The sequence below is a fragment of the Parambassis ranga genome, chromosome 9 (genome assembly GCF_900634625.1).
Source record: "Parambassis ranga chromosome 9, fParRan2.1, whole genome shotgun sequence".
Classification (NCBI taxonomy): Eukaryota; Metazoa; Chordata; class Actinopteri; family Ambassidae; genus Parambassis; species Parambassis ranga.
Window position 1 is genome coordinate 7,611,234 of NC_041030.1, and position 22,703 is coordinate 7,633,936.

At 43.3% G+C, this 22,703-nt stretch overlaps 1 protein-coding gene across 1 annotated transcript; it reads left to right on the forward strand.

Annotated features, from left to right (window-relative positions):
- The first annotated feature begins 14,341 nt into the window (after positions 1-14,341).
- Positions 14,342-22,703, forward strand: rgmb (repulsive guidance molecule BMP co-receptor b). The gene is made up of 3 exons (XM_028415330.1): positions 14,342-14,819; positions 18,295-18,848; positions 20,465-22,703. Exons 1-3 carry the CDS (start codon positions 14,702-14,704, stop codon positions 21,221-21,223), a joined length of 1,431 nt encoding a protein of 476 aa, XP_028271131.1. The 5' UTR covers positions 14,342-14,701; the 3' UTR covers positions 21,224-22,703.

Consider the following 22,703-nt stretch of genomic DNA (forward strand, 5'->3'; position numbering starts at 1 on the left):
GGCTCATGGTTTTGTTACGGTGGAAGCTGGGCACTGGTTAGTACAGTGTATATGTACATGTGTGTGTGTGTGTTGAGGTTCTGTTCCAGGGATTGGGGTCCCTGGCTGTGGTAATTGGGACCGATGGAGCTGAAAGCGAGGGATGAACCAGGGGATAAAGGACGGATAAAGCAAAGGATGGAATCGTGCACATTGCCCAAGGAGCTCTTCACCGATTGGCTCGGAGTGACCATATGTGTGTGTATTCATGTGTGTGTCTGCGTGTGCATTTTTGTGTGTATGTATCCCTGCAGATGTGAAAAGCTTAGCAATTTTCTCAGTGGACCAATTAGATGAAGGGAGTTAGGTCCCCAGGTGTGAAAGCCTCCTTCTGGTAATAGGAGCTTGATTAGTGGTTCTATTAACTGTGTTTTAGCCTATGTGAATAAGTGTGTGTGTGCGCACGCGTGTGTGTGCACCCTCATCTATAAGGGAAGGATTAAATTTGGCTTTCAGTGATTTGTGCTTACTTGTGTGGGTATATCTGCACGTCTGACTCTAGTCACTGAACTGATGCTAATTCAGCTAAGGCAGCCCCAAAGAGGAAGCATTGAAAACCATCCTTCTACTTAATACATGCAAATGGATTCCCACTGTGTTCATCACAACAGAGATTTTACCATCAGAACATTGTTTCTCAACTAGGTCAGCAGGATCAGACGAGTAGAAATACAGAGCTAAAGGCGCAGAGCGACTTAAACTCACACATTTCTGCAACAGCTCACAAAGGCGTCACATTAGAACTCACAGCTTCAGTGAAGAAGAGGCACTATGAAAGTGGAATGGGGAAGCAGGAGAAAGATAGAGATGGAGAGGGCAGGAGGAGAGAGGTGAGGCCTGTTTCTGAGCACCACTCCAGGGAGCCTAAATGCTTCTTCATCAGTAAACAGTGAATAATTCATCTAGTTACCATAGAGAGCACACTCACACACATCTGCATGCACACACACGTACATACACAGCAAAAATCACATTCATGTCACAGACAGGCCATTTTTACGGCAGACAAGACAGGCCAGTCCGGTGTGGAGCCTTTATTATTCACTAGCTTATGAACTCTACAGGACCCTTCACTCTTTGACTGTCTGCACATGTGTACATGTGTGCGTTCACTTTGTGTTTGTGTGTATTAGTGGCATGTAGGAGTTTCATTTTTCTGCATCTGTGAGGGTGAAAAAGAGGACAGAGAAGAGAGGCACGCAACATTCCCCTATCCGTAACCCTGAGGCGTGCTTGTACACATACACACACACAGAAATGGTGTGGTTGCTCCCGTTTTATCCCAGAAACAAATATACAGCTTCATTTCTCAGGACCTCCTCTGTGTATTAAAGCAACTAAACTATCGATCCAGGCCGGGTTACACAAGTTACACAAACAACCCTTGCATACACTCTGTCATTCATACCAAACAGCAGAAAAGTGGGGGGTGATGTGATTCCTTCCTGGACACTCACAGGCCTTCATTCCAGCTCAAACCCATGTCTTTAATTCATATTTGTCATCATAATAACTGGATGCCTTAGTGGAATTCTGCTGCGTGCTGCAGAATAAAAGAACAATATTTTATTTCATTTTCATAAATCCAGCCTGTGAATTATTATTATGCTAATGTTGTCAGAGAGTCACTGCTACTATGCACCGAGGTGCCAGCCTGGCTCTTTTATGAACTGAAAGGAAAACACAGTGAAACACAATAAGCGCCGGAATAATCAATGATAAACTGTTTACAAAAGCGGCCTGCTCTACTGTTGGCTCTCATTATTTGATCACAGCAGCATTTCACATTTAAAACCAAACCAAATATGAAGCAGAGGGCTGTGACATGGTAATGAGGTACAACAGGATGAAATGGGTTTTGTCTCTGGGTAATTTCAGCCCTGTCTCTGTGTGTATGTATGTTTGTGTGAGTTGACTGATGTGGCTGACCATAACCTCTGCCCCAGAATGCTGTGGACACCTGTCTTCCCACGCAAGTTCCTCCTGGACTGTCCTGTTCAATGCAGGCCTGATTTATTAGACCCCAAGGGCTTCCTCTCTCTTGCTTTCTGTCTCATACTCTGCTTGACGCACACTCTCACATATACACACAGGCAACAGAGAGAGAGAAAAAGAGAGAAATGGCTCCTGTCATTTTTTCTCTTTTAACTGGGGCTCCACAGCAGTCTCTGTCACAGAGCCCCTGAGGGGAGGACATCCAACAAAGGAAGAACCTTTCACACTTTATTGTCTTTTACCACAGAGAGCTCATATCTCTTTTCTCACTGTCTCACTCTGTCCCTATTTTTTTACACTTTTCTCATATTCCTTCAATTCATCTTTCCCCTCTTTCCTCAGCCTCTGTACATCTCTTTCTATATTTTATAAAGTTTGACGGGTTGACAATGCCCTTTGAGTGTGCCAGCATGTCAAAAATACAGAGAGGGCAACGATGGAAAAAAGGGGGCAGAGCAGGGAGAGACTGCTGAGCAGCACAGAGACGATCTGAGCCGGACAGGAGAGAGATGGACGGCTGTCTCAGTGCCAAAACAGCAGTCCATCAGATCAGAGAGAGAGAGTTTGAAGGGTGGAGGCAGAAGATGCACCTGTACAGAATAACTATTAAAATGTTGCATGCTGTACAGTGAATGTGCAGATTTACTTGAAAAATACTGTTGATATTGTCGTTTCCATCAAAAGCTTCATATTTGAAGTTGCTTCTGATTTCAGATATGCAGTGTGCTCACTTACACAAATTCCTGCAAAACCACAGGTCATCATGTGATTGTGTGCTTACTCTCCACTAAAATAAATGTGTTAATGTGCTTTTTGTTCCAAACTGAAGCTAGTTCACAGGAGAGGAAATTTCAGAGGAGTTCTTACTGTCCAACTGGATATCTCATAGACATATTGAGAAGTTTGGTGTGAGCTTTTAAAAGTCCACACATGGGATTATTTATCTAAGTATTTCTGTAAAATGAATTATTTATAGGCAGGAATATAGAGGAATACAAGTAGGGCTGCTAGAGGCTAAGAAAATAAAGATCTTTGAAATGAAACCAAATGCTCATAATTCATGTTATTTATTAAAAAACACAAACATTAGTTCTGTTCAAAGGCACCTTACACATAAACAACACAATAGCTCAACTGCCATTAGCTACTGCACATGAAAATACATTAACACCTATTGTTTAGTTGAAGAACTGTAAAGACAGAGCAAACTTTAAGGATTCAGATCACTCACGGCCACCAGACTGTTCTCTTTCACTTTTTAATTTTTAGTTCCTCTTTGGTTCAGTTTAGACATCAAAAATCAACTTGTTCAGGTTCAGGACAAGATCATAGTTTGGGTTAAAACTTTTTCAGATTTTCTCCTGAATTGAGCTACAAAATCATTTTCCATTTTTAAACAGAGCTAAAAGCTTTGTGTGTAGTATATTTGCCTAAAACATGGACAAAAAAAGAAAACGGAAAAGTAGGCTATGCACTATCTGGGTGAAGCAACTCAAATAGAGCAATTGATTAATTTTTTACTGAGCTTAAAGATTAATAAGCCTTACATGGTGATATTATGAGTCTCCAGTTTGTAGATTTGAAAAAGATACATTGTCATGTTTAGATCAATAATGTAAAATAACTGTTCTGAAACAATAAAGTACAAAGAGGGAGTAGAATGAATAGAATCCCCTTCATGTGCACTCAAGTGTGATTGCCAAAAGCAAAGTTACTGAAACCCTAAGGCGCAAAACACGCAGCTGGTTCTTACATTAAAATACCAACCGTGCTGAGATGTATGGGCACGTATGGGCAGTATATTGCACGCGCACATGCCTGCTCGTAAACACACACATTCAGTAAGACTAGGGCAGAGGTTAGAAAGAAGGCTTGGAGCGACCTTCGTCTGAGGTAACGCTTTCCCCATGGACTTCTTGCCCTTTTGCAGCCAGCAGAATTTCTCTGAGAGAAGAGGCTCCCCGCATCATTATTTTCATCTTCCATGCAGGAGACGCAGCCCTTCAGGAAGTAAATGGCTTGACACAGCTGGTATCTTCTGGTCTGAGTTGGGGGTAGGATAATCAATACCACTGAGGGAGATCAATCCCGCTGTGTGTCTCTCAGAGGTTTTCACACTGAGTGTGTGTGAGTGTGCATCATTTCCCAGGCGGTCAGGGTGTTGTAGCTGTTATAGGACCTAATGGGAGACCACCTGACGACGGCTATTTGGAGCTGGATACTTGAGTCTAATTGGCTGGTAGAGTGGACATTTCATGTGCAAGTGTGCACATTTGTTGGGGTGTTATGTTATTTGTAGATGTCGCTACTGTTGGTTTGTGACCTTGTTCCTCCTTGCTGAAATGCTATTTTTTACAATAACATTGTCACTTATTTCAGGGTGAATATGTTCCTTTGCATTTGTGTGTGTGTAAATGTCTGTGTGTGCGTGTCTTCATTGTACCCAGGTGCACTGCCTGAAGGTTGGTGGTGTGTCTGTGTGAGTGAAGGGATGACAGGGCGTGTCAGGAGGATTCTTTTCCCCAAATCCCACAGCAAGAAATAAGGTCAAATTCAAAACATAAGTGTCAGAAAAAGGAAAGAAAGAAAGTAGCTTGAGGATATATTTTATGTAAATTAAGATCATTTGCTGAATTAGGGAAGAAGACGTGAAACTAGGAAATTTCAATAAAATTTCTGCAAGTATTGTGTATTGAATATGTCTGCAAATTAAATTACAAAATAAATCTAATTTGTGTCCTTGTAACTGTGTCACTCATTGTCTCTGAGGGTTTCACCCATAACCTGGATACCCAAGTTTGACATTTTTTCACTGTTTAATACACAATGATGTATTTCAGTTATGATTTTTTTTAATCTATTCAACAATTGGATAATAACACATCTAACAAGAAGAAGAGACACAAAGAGAAGAGACACAGCACAGAGAGGCCCTTTGCCTATCCTGCTCCGTTATTCCGTTTAGCCCTCTGGTGATTGGGTGTGTGTGTGTGTGTGTGTGTGGTTATGAATTTGAGCTTGTAAACGCATGCACTGCAGCTACACTCACACAAAAGCATGCAGACACAATGGTGTCTGACTATTTCCCAACATTTAGTCCTTGAGGAGAGTGGAATAAATCATGTGTGCAAATGTTTGGTTTGCAGCCCGAGGTTCCATCTGAATAAGCCATCGGGGGGGAACTGTGAGTGATGTGTGAACATGCATGTGTCTGTTCTTACTGTGTGTTTTGTTGTATTTGTGAAGATACTCTATGAATTAAACAGAACAGCCATGCAGAGTCTGCGGTGCTGTAATGAATGATAAGGGAAACACTGAGAAACAGCCATGCATATAAAAAGTAAATGAAATAAAACTGTAGTTTTCTTATTAAATCTACTGATGACCTTAGCTGTTAAACTCTTATTCAGTGTCTTACTGATACAATATCCAATACAAATCAGTCTTAATTGATTAATCCTTCTGATTATCTTTGTGAATCAATTCTTCATCCTGATAAATGGCCAGCCATCTATGCTAATTGCCTTGCCCTTTTTTTTAAATGAGAACATCAGACATTAAATTTACCCCTGATAGATGATATCTTTTAAACTATGTGCTGTTTTCATCTGTCTTGACATAAATAGCAAACACATATGAAAGTTTTCTCATTTTAAATAAAACCTATTTGCACTTTAATTACATTTCACAGCTGTATTTCAGTCTTCTTCAACATTTTCCACAGACCAGTATACAGGTACAGCTATTTTCACAGTTATTTAAGGACCTCCCTCAGCAGCAGTGTTGTTATAAAAACTACTTGGACAGTGGTCCCCACCCTTCACCCGGCCTGGGTGGGCCTGTCTGCGGGGTGCCAAGCCTGGTGTCTGTGACCAGTGATGTGAATTGACATGCTGTTTAAAAATGGATCTGTCTAAATTATTCAGTCTGTTATTTTAGTGTCAGCATTCAGAGATGATGTCTGGTTGTCACGGAAACATAGTCTCATGATCCAGAGTCCACAGCTGAGTCCCCTCTGGTAGAAGGCAAAGACAGAGATGGCCTGTACCAGCCTGATCATTTCCTACAGAAAATGAGGTGAAATGAATACACCATGTGTCAGAATGTGAATAAGAAAAAATGTCTTTCCCAGAGAGAGAGAGAGAGAGAGAGAGAGAGCGAGAGAGAGAGAGACTGTTTTTATGAGCTTACTGGCAGTGAAGCATTATACAGGGCCACAAAAAATAACATAAAATCTTATGTGGTGTATACTGCTTGGAGGAAATACAATACTTGCTGATGAATACATGCAGGCTGTTCTCTGCCTCTGGCACAAACACACACACTGAGGATGGGTCCCAGGCTGTGATAGGCAAACTTTATGGATCTCCAGTGGGACATGAACACATGGAACAGTCATCTAGCTTCCAGCTGCTGGTGTGGAGCTTCTCTCCTTCTTTCACTCTGTGCTGAGAGGCTGCATCTGGGGGCTGGCACTTCACCCACCGGACACTTGACTGTAATGAAAAACTTTACTATCAATAAGCTCTCCATGTGCATGCTTCTTCATGCCTGAAAGTCAGGCATGTGTCTTTGTGTGTGATGAGTAAACATTTCTTTGGGAGCAATCAGGCAGAGGAACGGCTGTGAGAACAGCTGGGAAATCAGGCGCTGATTCCGCCTTCCACCTAAATGCTGGGATTTACACTCTGTCCAAAGCCCAGACACACTGTTCTTTGTGCCAAGATGAACATGCATATGCATGCAATCATATGCACACACAAAGGACTCTTCCAGTTGCACAGCTTGCATCATACATTTCAGGATATTTCATCATCTGTTAGTCACTTCTATCCTAAGCCTTTCACCTTAAACAAACAACTCTGATATGCTCATTGGTTTCTTCAGTAAGAGAAAGAGACAGGAGCAGTTTCTCGTGTACAGATTGGTTCCTGTTCAAGCAGCTTACTTGTGATACAGCATGCTACCTTCTGTTTCACTTAATTGAACACTGCGTGAGCAACATTTAGACCCTATTTAACCAGTCAAGTTTTCTTTCTTCACCAAGCAGGAGGAACACTCATACTCAGACCTTCCAGCCAACATACAGTACATACCAGTGAAGATGGAGAAGAGGTGCTGAGATATCCATGAATGACACTGACACTGTGTTTCTAAGCCTTCCACATGAACTCTGGAAGGAAGGATTTAGTGCAAACAATCCTCACAAAACTCTGATATTCAGTCACATTTGCACAAAATAAATATTTCACTCCTCACTTGAGATGCTGCGTGCCACAAAACACCAGAGCTAATGCCAGTCTGAATACGTTAATCCCGCAGCAGCCATTTGGAGACACGCAGCCTGCTGTTTTCACAGTGTGACTCCAAATCCCACTGTCCCTATCGCGCTTTCATCCCTACCTGTCAGCAGATGAGAGCGCCATACACCTGCGGCAACCCACGTTGGCGCGTGCACTTTTGTGTGTGTTTGTGTGTGCCACCGAGGAGCTTGCTGTGCAAGCATATTCACAGCCAGCATTTCTGACAAGCCTAATGAATCTCCAGAGAACCGCTACCTGCCAGCTCTCTCTTGTTGTGTCTTGTCTTCATTGTTCTCTCATACTGTTTTCTACCTTGCACCCCCCCTCTCCTCCCCGCCCCACCTTCTCCTCTTTCTGTTTGTCTACTTAAACCGATGCTGCATCTTACATCTTACACTGCCCTACTTAAATCCCAAGGAAGTAAATGGTCTCAGAGAGACCTTGCTGTTAAAGGGATTCTGATGAATTTCCTAGCGTGGCTGATTTGTCAAACTTCTGTGTGTGTGAGGGAGCCTCCTCCTATAGAGAGGAGTCTTTAATTATACTTACCCATGCTGTATTAGTCATGCCTCAGCTCAGCTTGTCTTTCCAAAATCCATTACCTATGCCTGAGGAGGCCTTGTTAGTTCACAATCTAGTGCTAATTACACAACATTATGATACATTGGCCTCATCTCTTTGTAATCACAGTAATTAAGCAAATAATGTCTACATGAAGTCAACATGAGCAGTGTGGTGGAAAAGCCACCACTGTGGAGAACAAAAGAATCCACGCCAACGTGCACCTTAAACGTCCTTCAGAATACACGCATGAACTGAACGAAAAACACGCAAACACACACACACACACACACCAGTTAGAAAGTTGTGACTGCATCACTGATCTGTTGCCTCACATGAACCGAGGGGGGAGCGAGCACACACAGAGCATGAGTAATGAAACGCGTCACACTCATTTGGCTTTTGCACTTCAAATGAGATTGGCACGGCGCAGCGTCTAAAACACAACCATTAGATCTATAATGACTCCGCAGCCTACTCCCCGTGGACTGACTACACATACACACTGACACACACACACACAACCCTCCCAGCCCCCAAATAGTCTATGTATTATGCATTCCACCCATCTGCCATTCTGTGAGCACTCTATCCCAAGGGGGAAGAGAGGGGAGGAGAGGGGGAGGTGAAGAGAGGGAGGCACTCACAGCTGGATGTAGGAAAGAGAGAAAAGGGAGGTGAGCTTTCTCCCCTCCCTCCCCCCATCTGTATATCTGTCAGGTAGCGAGCTGCTGGAATGTTAGGGGCTCACCTGTGTTTGGGCTTCATCCTCAAAGACAGGTATGAGCATATGGCTCTGGAGTATGAGTGATTTATAGATGCCCATACCTTTGCTCTCTCTCTCTCACTGTGTGTGTGTGTGTGTGTGCTGACAGAGGCTTCTGTTTACCACTGGAGGATGTGGATGGCCCAGCAGGAGATGGAAGCTGACCATCTGTAACCACAAAACTCAAAATATCTGAGAGACCTGAGTGTACATGCATGTGTGGAAAAACAAAGTAACCTGCATGTGTATGGTTGTGTGTGAGCGTGAGAGCTCTGCCTGTAATGTGATCAAAGCAGATGCACAAAATTCAGTGACAAAGTAGCTGAAGAACTGTCAGTATGAAAAGTCCCTCTTTTTGGCGGTACTACAAAAAAAAAAAAAAAACGCCTCTTATACTGAAACGATAGTCGGGAGAATCACAAGGCATCTTTAACTCGATGTCTGCTGGCGGACTGACTAACAAAACAAGTTTCCCTGCAGAAGTGAGCTGGAGGCGAGAGAAGAGCAATTTTAATAGCACGTCTTTGTCTCACAGCTGCCAAACATTCACCCTGACCCAAGCCAAACTGCAACCCCATGATCCTCATCTGCCCTATTACATCCTTCAGCTGTTTCCTTCTTACTGCTCTGTGTGTGAATGTGCATGTGTTTGCTCGGGTAAAACAGAGGCTTCATTGTCACTGTGCTGTCTGATGCAGCTGTGTGCGCTTCAGATGTTTTTACACAAAGGATAAAATGATAGATGAGTAAAATGAAGAGGGAGAGGGTAAAGGCAAGCGATGATGAAGAGAGGCTAGAAAAAAATAACGTGTGAATTTATCAAAAGTGTCTTGTTTGTTTATCTCAAATTTATTCACTGTATGGTTGTTACACCATTTGTCACATATGATTCACTTTACTGTTCTGGCAGGAAATGACTCCTTGTTAAGCTAAAATGGGAAAGTGTCCCTGTGGATCAGTGACACATGAGATGACAGGTGTCTTACTTTCCTCTGAAAATCTATATATACTTCATACAAGGCTTTGATTTGATCTAAATTGGATTGTAACAAAAAAAACAAAGATGTCCTGGTTTGAGCTTTGTTGAATACACACTGAACAGAGAAGGATTAGGGGCTCAGATTTTGATCACTGCTGCTTCAGAGTGTGCTTGTAGAGTCATGAAAATACACCAGTCAATCAGTGCACACTGGCAGACTGGAAAAAGAGCCCGAGGCTGAGAGTGTAAGGAGAGAAGGATCAATGTGATAATCTCTGGCCTGCGTTAAAGGAATCCTCTCCCACTGATCTGAGTTCTTTGATGACGCGACATTTCTCTTCAGCATTTTAAAAGATAAACTCACCCCATGATAAGCACTCCTGCTTTCCCCCACTCTGACACTTTCTGCACTGAGCCACCTGAAACCATCCCAGGTCTCTCAGTTTCTCTTTGTAACAGTGGAGTGAATGTGCAGACACAGGACGCTCTGATAAGGCCAACTCAGGTAAAACATAACATGAGTTTGGCCGGGGAGAGAAACAGCTATCAAACAGGCTATTAAGGGATTTGGTTTCCACTCGTGTTACAAGAAGCTTTGATACCTGGATTTTATCTGTTATGTTATCGTCTCACATCAGGAATACAAACACACACACACCTGCAGTGCCTCCTTACCTCCACCACACATCTATGAGTCAGGTGTGTGGGATTTTTGTGGGTGTGCTCACACATACACTGAGAATGAATAATAGATAAGTGAGTATGCTGTGCAGTGTGAAGTGGTCTGTAGGACCGTTCTCTAGAGGAAGTGCTGTTCCTGCTGACTTTTTTTTTCATTTCTACTTCACATCAAAACCAAAGTGTTTCTGCCTATCATTGCCAAACTCCTCTGGTACAGGAGTGTGTTTGGCAATGATAGGCAGAATTCACCCTTCAACCAACCTGCTGGAGAAGCTATGTAGCCTCAGCTGGTTGCAGGGACCAGGCGGTACAAAGGACTGACTTGTTAGCATGTTTACTTTAGAAGATATCCCTGCAACCAAAACACAGGGGTCACTGACGTCACGTCACAGAAGTTGTTTCTCCACATTCTGTGGATAAACTTTGCCAGATGAAGATAATTTTTACATACACCATGTACTTTTACTTATGAAAGTATGTGTGGGCCTTTTGCGTGTGTGACAGATACTGAAAGAACCATTGCATCACTGCTCCTTTTTGAAACACAGCTTTGCAACAATGCAAACTTTCAACACTCACACACTCTGCCACACACACACAAACGCACACACAGGTGTATTATGGAGTTGCGCTTGCTGTTGAATGATGACCTGTTTGGAATTGGGGTGGAGTGAAGGGGAATGGGAGGTGGAGAGAGGCAGAAGTGGAGAAGGGAGGCAGAGGTGTGGAGGTGAAGACAAGCTGGACGTACAGAAACAGGCTGTCTTTGTGCCTGAGGCCTGTGGGGAGGTGTGTGTGAGTGTGTGTGTGGTAGGGGGTGAGTTTTTTTCAGCCTCCTCTAGTTCCAGGACTCAGCTGTGGTGTAATTGATTAAATCAATTAGTATGAAATGTACAATTAATGTTCATGGTGGGGTTGTGTGTTATGGTGATATTTGTGTGCCTACCTAGACAGATGTGTGATTAGAATGTATTATGAAATTAGTCTTGATGAATAGCCCCATGCACACGATGCACATGTGTGTAATTGAATTAAGTGGAAATGTTCAGCCTGCAGAGCACTGCATCGCAGGTCGGTCAGAGAGTCTAACTGCTCAGTTGCAGCATGTTTAATTCCTGTCTGAATATTTAGTATCCAGGATGTACAGCTGGATGGCACATTAAAGCAAAACAGCACCAAGAGTCTCAGCAGAGAGAACTGAGATCTATAGGCAGGAATATACCGCTTCATTTGTTGGTTTGGTCTCTGCAAACACTCATATAATGGGTGTTCACATGCACATTCACACTCTCACTGCCTGCACAGCCAGGTCTCTCAAAGCCAGTATTAGATGTTAACATGTACAACACATAACCAATTTCCTATCATAACAAGGTTACTATTGTACATATAAATACACCGTGATTCCATTCATTTCATCAGCACTGATGGAAAATAAAATTAGGGGCATTCATGCCTTTTATTTTTTATTGTCAGCAGATGGGAAATAAAAGAAAATAAAGGAGGAAGATTTGCTACAAAGGACAGCAGCCAGATGATTCCCCCCTAACAACCCATTTTCCTTCAACCCCTTTTTATGTTGGTGGTCATTTAAATAGGTGCATCACTTAAAAAAAGTGAAGCAGGTGGAAACACTAACAGCATCAAAATACTACTCTACTAGATGTATCATTTCTTGTTTTCACAGGAACCCGATGCAGATCTTCTTGAAGAGCACAAATTACACACACACACAGTATACACACTGATACACAACTTTTGACAAGATCTCCTCACTCATAGAGGGACATGTGCTGCTTTCGTCACTGATGAGATCAGTGACTTCTAGCACAAACAGGAAGCCAATATAATCTAATATCAGAGGCTGTTTGAGTTGCACACATCATCTACTCTGCCACTAAAATCTTCCATGGGCTGTACAGTGACTGTATGTGTGTTGATTTTACTGACACAATCAGCGCGGAACGAGCAGCCATGACCAAATTATGGCCGCCAGTGAAGTGAGCGTACATACTGAAGTTGAGTCATGTGGAAGTGGAACTACATAAAATATAGGCCACAGGGAGGCTTTATGTGCTAAGTAGTAGGTACAGAAATGGCACACACTCACTTGAAGACACACACATTTTAAAGCACATACAGTATGCACAAACAAGTTAAGTCCGGGTGGCACACATTTTGACAGACTGTAATAGGGAGGAGAGGATTACAGCAAACAGCCCTGCACACACACACACACACACACACACTGCATGGACACATAAAAACAGTGTAGATATGCACACTGAGTAAAAAATTATCTTAAGCTGTTGATGCTGCGGTGCTTCTTTGAAACCTGTCCAACTTCATAACCTTTATGTGGAAAAAGTGTGTTTGGCTCAGACTCAAATAGTTTGCAATAAAAAAAAGTTTTAAATGCATTTCCGTAGTCTGTTGAAGGTGGGTGTGAAGTTATTCATTTATGATTTATGGCTGTAGGTGGAGGGGACAATAGTGATAGGAAGGAACAGGCTGCTTTGCATATATACAGTGTCTGTCATTATTGCCTGGGGATGTTTACACTGCTCACCTTGTAGTTTTGTCCTTCTGGCTTTTTTTCTGTTTGCATTTATACAAAGAAATTTGCAGACGAAGGTTTGTGTACACCCCCCCCCCCCCCCCCACGCAGAATTAAACATAATTAATATGAAAAAAGTTGAAAGGATGATGTTTTCATTCCTGGAGGGTTTCATCATTAAACATTAAAGAAATGCTCAAGCGTGGACACTTGATAGTGAATTCCCTATTAATAAGGGTTCTCCTACAAACTACCCAGCTTGTTTGTTCAGGGATCAAACACATCAAAGGCTTCATACAGCAGATTAATATCACAGCAGTGAGGAAAACAGGGAATCATCCTTTACATAGAAGAACGAGTGAGCTGCAACATTAAAAAAATCACACAAAAGTAGATTTTTTTTGTCAACATGACCGTCTGTATTTTGTCATTTGTGTATGTACAGCTGTAATTCATCCAGTTTTCCTCTTTGACTCATAAACACAGACCACTGCCCCCTGCTGGTATGGAGACTTTCATCATTTATATTTGCAGAGTGTGCAAATGCAACTTTCTGGCCCTGGTGCAAGTTATGTGACACAGCGTCTGGCCTCCACCGCCTTTGTTTGATGTCTGTTTTGCATGTTGGCACTGTAACAAAATGCTGTCAAGTCCTTCACCTGTACAGCTTTAATAACACAACTGACACGTCATTACAGCACTGCAAATATCAGCGCTCACAAACCTACTGAAACTGTCTGCACTGGTGAAATATGCAAGCTTGGTGGAGGTGCAGGCAGATGAGCCTGCAGGTACTGTTGCTCAGCATTTCCTTCTGACGGAGGTGTCTGCTACACAGGCTTTTTGTTCCTGTTGTGGGGCAGGTAGACACCTGCTTAAAGTTGCCTTTCCACTGCCTGTGATGACAAAATAAAATAAACAAGAATATTACTGGGTTATTTACAAAAAATATATTTCATGGATTTATATCATCAGTGCTGATGCAACACGATGATTATTGCTCATGTGCAGTCATTATATAAGTCATTATACCAACTGTGAAAACGAGTCACTATTCCATAATATAGGCTCAATGTGTTCCCTGTTGTGTAAAGATTGAGCTAAATATTACATTTAATTTTTTTAGTGCACAGAATAAGAAAAAACTGTTACTGTAATGTAATGTAGTGTATGATTAAAGGGCTTCTCAACAGCATTTTACAACTTTCATCTCCTTTACCATTTTGTGTTCAGTCTCTCTCTCTCTCTCTCTTTCTCTCTCTGTGTGTGTGTGTGTGTGTGTGTGTGTGTGTGTGTGTGTTGTGGTAGGCGGGTTTTCCGCCAGCAGGGTTTGGTTGATTCTCTATTGATTTGTTGGAGGGGCAGAGGAGGAGGAGGAGGAGGAGAAAGTGAAAGGGGAGGAGTGGAGTGGAGGAGAAACTCCGGCCTGGTAAGGAGGGAGGGAGAGATGTGATTGTGCATGTTTGGGACGCGAAGCGCGGAGGGTGATCATAATCAAGGCAAAAGTCCGACCGCGGAGGCAGCGCACTTAAATCACGTGGGGGTGTGGATTTGAACAGAGAAAAGTAAAAGTGTCGGCGAAGTAACTTCCTCCTGGTTTGTACTTTGTTTTCCTCTTGTCTTTGCCTTTCCACCCCCTCCTCCGCCCTGCATTCCGCGGAGCAGCTGTGTTTTAATGCCCCTGCGCACCCGAGGAGGAGAGGAAGGAGAGAAGAGTGAGGAAGAAGAGACAGAAGAAGAAGTCAGGAGGCCTGGACACCACCCCTCCTCGCCCTTTGGAGGTCTGTCCACTCTCCCCTCCTGGCCCTGCATGGACGGGGATGGGGAGAGCCGGATGCTGTTGCCGCGGGGCTGAGCGCCTCGCCTCCGCGTCTATGGTGCGCCGTTTCCGGCCACTGCTGCTGCTGATCATCGTACTCTGCTGCGGTGCTCGGATAGGTAACTACACCTCCACACTGCAACTAATCTGTAATTTTACGCACTTTGTTATCCAATTTCGTACTAATTGCTGCGCGCTGCACTCACTTCCAGCACAGTAACAACACTTCTGTTGAGTCTGGTGCACTTAGTAGTGGTCACACATAGTTTATTATTAGTTATTAAACGTTTGCAACCATTGTGTGGCCGATCCCAGTGCGGGGCCCAGTGCTGCCTGACAATGGCTCTCTCTAAAGCGGCAGTGCAGCAGTCTGAGCACGGATCGAGTTTCTCCTCCTCTCTCCTGGGCCGTCATTCTCCTGTCTGCCCCTTAATGGCTCATGGAGGAGGGGAAGAGAGGGCGACCACCTCTGCTCATGTCCATATATAACGGATTCATTCACTGTATTATAAAAACAACAGTCTTTCTCTGTGTTGCTCATCATAAAGAGTAAAAAGTTGTGTTTAAAAACCTTTTGTGCAGTTGAGGTTTGAGTAGTGTGGCTGCAGATTCATAAAAAACTGAATTTATAAGAAATGATTTGTCTATTATATCAGATAAAATATGCCATATTTCTTTGGTTTGTTTCTGGATGTGTATTCTAATCCAAGATATCTAACAAATAAGCAAAATAAACATTTGAATTGTAATTGTACTTATATAAAACGTTCATTTGCTGGTCACCTTATTTTGCTGATGCGTTTTGCATTTGTTGCAACATACATCAGCATTTGCCAGCATTTTTTTGGCTGTGTATTTCGTCTGTGTGTGCAGGGTGTTAGGCTGTAGTGGCGGCTGTCTGTTGAGCAGTCACACCTCCAGTAATTAGTTTAACACGGCTCAGGCAGCAGGACAAAACTGCCTCTGCACTGCAAACAACCCAGTGGGAACTGAGAGACCCACTTCACATTAAAAGACCCTCTCGGCACCTACTTGTACACATGCGTCACCTGGAAAGAATGTGCATTATTTAGTCTGTTGGGCCAAACAAAGAATGTTTTATTTGTTAAAACTTGTACACGACTGTTTGGACATATTTCATTGTTGCTTCAACTGTCAGCTCTGTGTCTGTTTAGACAAGACGTTAGGAGTATCCAAAATGTTGACTGTTGTTTGCAGCATCTAGTCTAGAGTGAGTGCGCGCAGTGCTGAGCTTCTGTACAGCTTTGTGTCTCTTAGCCTGGAAGGCTGTTTGTGTGATGTGAGCTCAGAGTGTGAGAGTGCACGCACAACAAGGTGATCAATAAGCACTTCTCAAGCCATTCCCTCGGTTGAGAGATGATCCCAGTAGATCTTTTTCTGATCTCTGAAGATCAGAGAAGCCAGAGGCAGGCAGAATAGAAGACAAAGAATCAGTAAACCGAGTGAGGTTCAGCTGCTGCTGGGTGCTTTGGCCTTTGTCAGATGGTAGAGAAGATGCCTCAGGATGTGGGATGGGAGTTCACCACCAAAGGGTGAGGAGACTGGTCAGGGCATCAGGCTGAGAACAGAATAGTGCTGATGGATGCAAGCTGTTAAAAAAAATGACAGCAGGTGAAGTTTAAGAGACAGAGACATGAGATGTAGAGTCAGCCGTGAGAGGAGGATGGGATGAAACAGAAAGGTTAATTTAGGAAGCAGTGGTGTGAGCAGTGTTTTATTGTGTTGAGGCTTACAACAGGGGGATAATATAAAGCAGGCTCTGAAGCTGTCGAACACATTAGTTCCTCACATCGGGAGTTCTTTATTCTTTTCTTAACAATATTTTCAAGTCAATTAAGTATTCATACCATAAGCTCAACTTACCATAAATTGCTTATTTATATGCATAGATTGGATTTCTTTTGAAAGTACAGCTTTGAATACTCCGGCTGCTTAAGAGGAGGCTTCACAAAACGCAGATCAAGGGAAGCCTTGACAAACTAAAATAAGTGTGCATTAGTATTGAAGGTAATAATATTCAGAACATCAGTAATCATCATATTAAAGTCCTCCCTCTGCTTGAGTGCATGGACGTCGGCAGATGTTTGTAGTCACCAAGGTTTTCGCCTTTTACAGTAAGTCCCAGGTTTAAACCGTATCTTTCATTTACAGGGTCAGCTCCCCTAGCACTGTGTCACCCTGCTGGAAAGAAATATCAGTGAATAAGTGCTTTTGTGTGTGTTTTTTTGAGTAGTTCATGATCATGATACCTTCTGAAAGAGAATAAACCCACTCTGATTAGATTGGAAGCAGTATTTAGGTCCTGCAGGCCAGATAGGAGGGAAAGAAGGAGGCTGTTGGTGCTGCAGTCAAAGACACAATGTGTCCTCAGTACTCAGACTGTCTGTGCAGTGGTGGTTGGCATGGCATGCAGCCTGTGTGTGTGTGTTAGTATTTAACAGGCAGGAGAGAGATTCTGAAGCGTGGTGTGACTGTGGGTTCATACCTGCACCCTGATTTTTAAAATCCAGAGCAGTACTGCCCCCAAATGGTGACACCCGACTCCTTAGTGCCTCAAAAATTAAATAAACATACACAGAAAAGTTGAAATGTGCTGTTCGATTGTGTGCTATGGTTGTTAGGTGATGCTGTGACATTGAGAGAATGTGTTGATTTCACGTTCTGATTTTGCCTGGTCATTAGGAGATCACACCACCATCTAAAGATCACCGACTGTGTGCGTTTAACGGAAGCACAACAAGCATTCTTTCTTAGATAGCTATTTGTGTGTGTGTGTGTGTACAGCTGCCCATACACTGCAGAGTCTCCCTCTGTCTCTGGCCTAATCTAATAGGAGCACGCTGTGACTGATGCATTAGGTCTGGTCTCTAATCTCTTCTCTCCTTCTAACTCTCCCCCCTCCCAGATGATCTATCATATAAAAGGCTGATTTGACCCTTGTTACATTGAGAATATAGAAATTGATAAACACTGTTTCAGACCAAGCGAACCCTTCCTGATGGATGTGTAAGGACATGTTAATCAGAGAAGCAGTGTGTTTACAGTTGTGTTTTTTTCTTGGCTAGAGCAGGATCACAAACACAGGCGCCCAGAATTTAATCAGCTGATTACTGACACTGTTTCAATAAAAATGGAGCATCACAAGCATACATAAGCTTTACAAAGTCATCTTGATCTGCTTGTGTGCTGAAACACCTGCATTGTTCTTCTCTTTGTGTCTCCTTCTATGTATATATTGGCCGTACAGACACTTTTATCTCACTGCTTGTGCTTCATCTTCCTTCTCTGGCTGCTCTTTGGTTTATTACACTTCAGGTTTATTACACTCACAGAGCGGCACTACTCATTGATCAAGACTTTCAATCAGCAGTTGGCTGTGTATTTCGTTTTATTAGGTTGTACTGTAACAGGCTGGTACCATTGTGTGTTTAAGATCAAAGCCTTCTTCACATTATGACCTTAGTTGTGTTATTTGAGAAAGTTTCCAGTTCCACTATGTGCTGCAATGAATGTTTCCTTCTTGCTGTTTACTTTCTGTCAGTATTTCTGACTCCATCTGTGTCTCCTCTCCAGGTGAGTGCCAGGTGGCCACCCCTCAGTGTCGTATCCAGAAGTGCACCACCGACTTTGTCTCCCTGACCTCCCACCTGACACCGGCTGTGGATGGCTTTCACACCGAATTCTGCAAGGCTTTACGTGCGTACTCCGCCTGCACCCAGAGGACGGCCAAGTCCTGCAGGGGTAACCTGGTCTTCCACTCGGCTGTGCTGGGCATCTCAGACCTCATGAGCCAGCGGAATTGCTCCAGAGACGGGCCCACTTCCTCTACGCACCCCGAGGTCCACCCCGAGCCCTGCAACTACCACAGTCGTACCCAGCACTCGCACACACATTCCCATGTGCACACACATGCGCACTCTCACGCTCATGGACACGGCAACAGCCACCCTCGTCCTGGGTACCTGTTTTGTGGGCTGTTCGGGGACCCGCACCTGAGGACGTTTAAGGACAGCTTCCAGACTTGTAAGGTGGAGGGGGCTTGGCCTCTCATCGATAATGATTACCTGTCAGTGCAGGTCACTAATGTTCCAGTGGTTCCTGGCTCCAGTGCCACAGCAACCAATAAGGTGAGAACTGTTAAAGAAAGAAATTAGGGGCTAATTTGCTGTTATTATGACTGAAAAAGCCTCCTAAGTGAGAACAGCTGGTGTAATCTGGTTTATTTCTGTGTGTGTTTGCTTCTGTAATGACCTCTAAGTTGCTTTTCTGCACATAAGTAAGAAATCTTATCAGTGTGAGACTGGAAAACACCCTTGCTCTCCTTGCTCTACTTTACTCTCTCTTTCTGTCTCACTCACTGTGTCTCAATCCCACAGACTCACAGGTGTGAGGCAAACAGCCTCGATCTTGTGACTGTCTCTTGTGACTGCAGCAGTGTTGGAAATCTAACTTGGTTAATGGCTGCATGTAGCTTGACCTCTAATAACATGGAATGAGATGTGTGAAAGGACCCACTGTTTGCCTATGTGTGCGTTTGCAAGCATTTGTGTGCGTCTCATAAGTTCATAAGTGGCACTTCTAGCACTCAGCTTAAAATACTACGTGTGTTAAAGGTCCCTGCACAACAGAAAAGACACACTAACACACACCACAAAATGGACTACGAGCCACACAAGGTGATCTTTGTGGTGTTAAAGAAGAAATGTTGATGTTTCCCCCGATGATCTGCCCTCTCTAGCTTAGTCGATAGCTTTAATTATTAAAGCACATACACACCCATGCATACACTTAGTGCACACACACTGGAAGAAAACACACATTAAGCAAATAGTAGGCTTGCTACACAGTGGAGCTGTAGGTTTGACCTTGTGTCAGAGGTGGGGCAAGATATTAGTCATGACTATTAGGGACACACACACACACACACACACACACACACACACACACACACACACACATTAACAGCCCTCCAGGCTTAATGGGCTGCCAGACCTCATTCCTCACGGCTGTCATGTGAACAAAGCAGCCATTCACCGGAACTATGATGCTAGTGCTAACCGTAATGCTCACACCACACCCTGCATCCAGCACTGCTTCCACCACTCACCACTGGGGCCCTGTGTGTTTGTGTGTGTGTGTGTGTCTGCATGCATGTGTCAGCATGTTTGCATAGCTGTGTCAAATTACAACTTGTTAAACAGTCATTTAGTAATTTCTCAAATGTAGTGTGATGAGAGTCAATAACCTGTGTAATGGGTAAGAATTAATATTTGTGTGTTTGTGTGTTTGAGAGAGGGAGGGTCATTGATTTTGGTTTACTCTGTTAAAATAGTGGAAACTTTGTCATAGTCAGAGTACAGCAGCACAAACATAGAACAAATCTTGTTGAATGCTGTTTTTTTGTTGCTTCAAAAAAACTTAATCAATTTAATCATTAAGTAATTAGTAAACGAATTAGTTTGTGCTGCAGCTCATGCTTATTTTCATTTTCAATTAATTTTCTAATTTTGAATTTAATTTAATTATCTTAATTGACTGTTTAATCATTTTATCAGGAAACGTGAGAAAAATAACATCAAAGTTTTCCAGCTCCCAACATGAATACTTTGAATTCATTTGGTTTAATTAGTTAAATTAGCTGATGATTTATTATCTTTTAATTAACAAATCAATTACTGACTGATAACTAATGAACTTTTTAACAGTGACCTCTAAGTGTCTCTCTCTCTGTCTCTGTGTGTAGATCACCATCATCTTCAAGCCCTATGAAGGTTGCACAGACCAGCGGGTGTACCAGGCTGTCACAGACAACCTTCCTGCTGCTTTTGATGATGGGACTGTGAGCAGTGGTGATCCCATCCACACTTCTGCAGGTGCAGATGGTGCAGCGGGGAAGGTTCGGGCTTTGTGGATCTCAGAGCGCAGCCCGGGACGTCATGTGGAGCTGCATGCTGGCTACATTGGTGTAACTGTGATTATCCGCCAGCTGGGCCACTACTTGACCCTGGCAGTGCGAATTCCAGAGGATCTGGCTCAGGCCTACGACTCCACCCAGGACCTGCAGCTCTGTCTGAACGGCTGCCCCAGCGGAGAGCGCATTGACCAGGCGGGGCATCTTCCTCTGCCTCTCTCTCCTCCTGCACTCGGCCTCCAGCTGCAGCAGCTGCGTCGGCCAAGCTACTCCCCACAGACACAAGCATACCCTTATGGTACCACGCAGGTTTTTGGTGTGGAGGAGGCAAAGGAACGCTGCAGGGAGCAGCTGGAGGTACAGGACATTTACTTCCACTCCTGTGTGTTTGATCTACTGACCACTGGGGATGCTAACTTCACAGTGGCGGCATACAGTGCCCAGAAGGACATGGAAAGTCTCCATCCACACCGGGATAGATGGAGGATCTACCCTCGTGGCTCTGGCACCTCCACCTTGCAGTCTGATTCTCAGCCTGTCAAAAGGCTTGCTCTGCTCCTGCTGTGTGCTCTGAGCACTGCTTTGATGTAAGGCGTCTTTGCGCGTGCCTGCGTGCGTGTAGGCTTATGTATGTGTGTGCACTAGAAAGAGGTTTTTTTGCTGAGCACTGAATCTGAGCGCTGACTCCTCTCTCATGCAGAGAGGAAACAGCAGGCTGGACAGTTACTGGGAACAAGAAGTTTTTTAGAAGAGGTGGAAAATCTCCCAGTGGGCGCAGGAGATATACTGACAAAACTGACTGAGGTGAAAAAAAAACGTGACGTGACGACTGCTTCTACAATCACCTTCGGAGAGAACGCAGCTGACAGTTTCTGTGTGGGTGAATTAACTGTAAATAGTTCATTTTGACTTCAGTGCACAGTGTAACGGTGTAGACTTTGTTTTATTTGTGCCATTTGATGTGATTGTTTTTTTAATACCTCAGACAGAGGATGTTTGTTTTAACAAAAGCACTTTAATTTAATTTGTTTTCTTCCACAAATCCACATCAGTGTTTCTTTCTCTCACTCGCTGTTCTCCACCAAAGACCTACAATGTCTCAAGGTGAGATCTGTAATCTAGTTTTTGGTCATTTCACAGTAAAGGTCCGTTTGAATACTAGACGCTGCCATGTTTTGTTAAGACTTATCATTCTCTTACTAGCTGATCTGACTCAGCATCTCATTTAAGTCAGTCAATGTGAGCTGTTCTGTTGAATGTATTGTTAATATTGTCACAGCAAATGCCATCGATTTGTTGCTATCTCAATTTTTCAGTCCTGATTTCAGCAGTGGTGTATGTATGTGTTTATGTGTGTGTGTGTGTGTGTGTGTGTGTGTGTGTGTGTGACATGTTGACATGTTTGAATGTGTTTTGATTTCATCTGATTCCCACCTTGTTGCCAAGCCGCTGTGACCATACTGGCTCATTGTTTTCACTCAGCGATTTTATTTGTTGTTGTTATTATTTGAGCCAAAGACACATAACATTTGGGTTTTATGTACAGAAGTAATCATAACCAGCAGCCCCCCCCTCTTCAGAGTCTCCCTCTTTCTGGTTTTTAGTCTTGCTACTGTAGATGCCGGCTCTTCTCCTTCTGCCAGAAGCTGCTTCTGTTCAGGACACAGGATTGAAGAGAAAACACTGCGAATTGCATTGGATTGTGCTGGAGTTTGTGTAGGATTTTAAACTGTCAAACCCTGAGACTATGAGCTTTTGTAACATGTAACAGTCTGTATAATTAAGCCCAAATTGTTTGATGGCTTAAGCTTAAAATCTCAGTTTCTGGCATTGTGATATCCTACATCATGTGTGAGTGTCAGTTTGGTGAAGAGTGACTGGTCACTGTTAAAATACTTAACTTATTTATGAACGTAGTGTTCTGTAGAGGAAGTTAAGCTCCATATTCTTGCTGTTGGATAATAATTTAAAAAAATGTCAGATGTGATTGTATTGCCACCTAGTGGTGCTCTGTTGCTATGTCAGTGTGTTACTCAAGGCGTTCAAAAAAGAAAAAAAATGGAGAAAACAA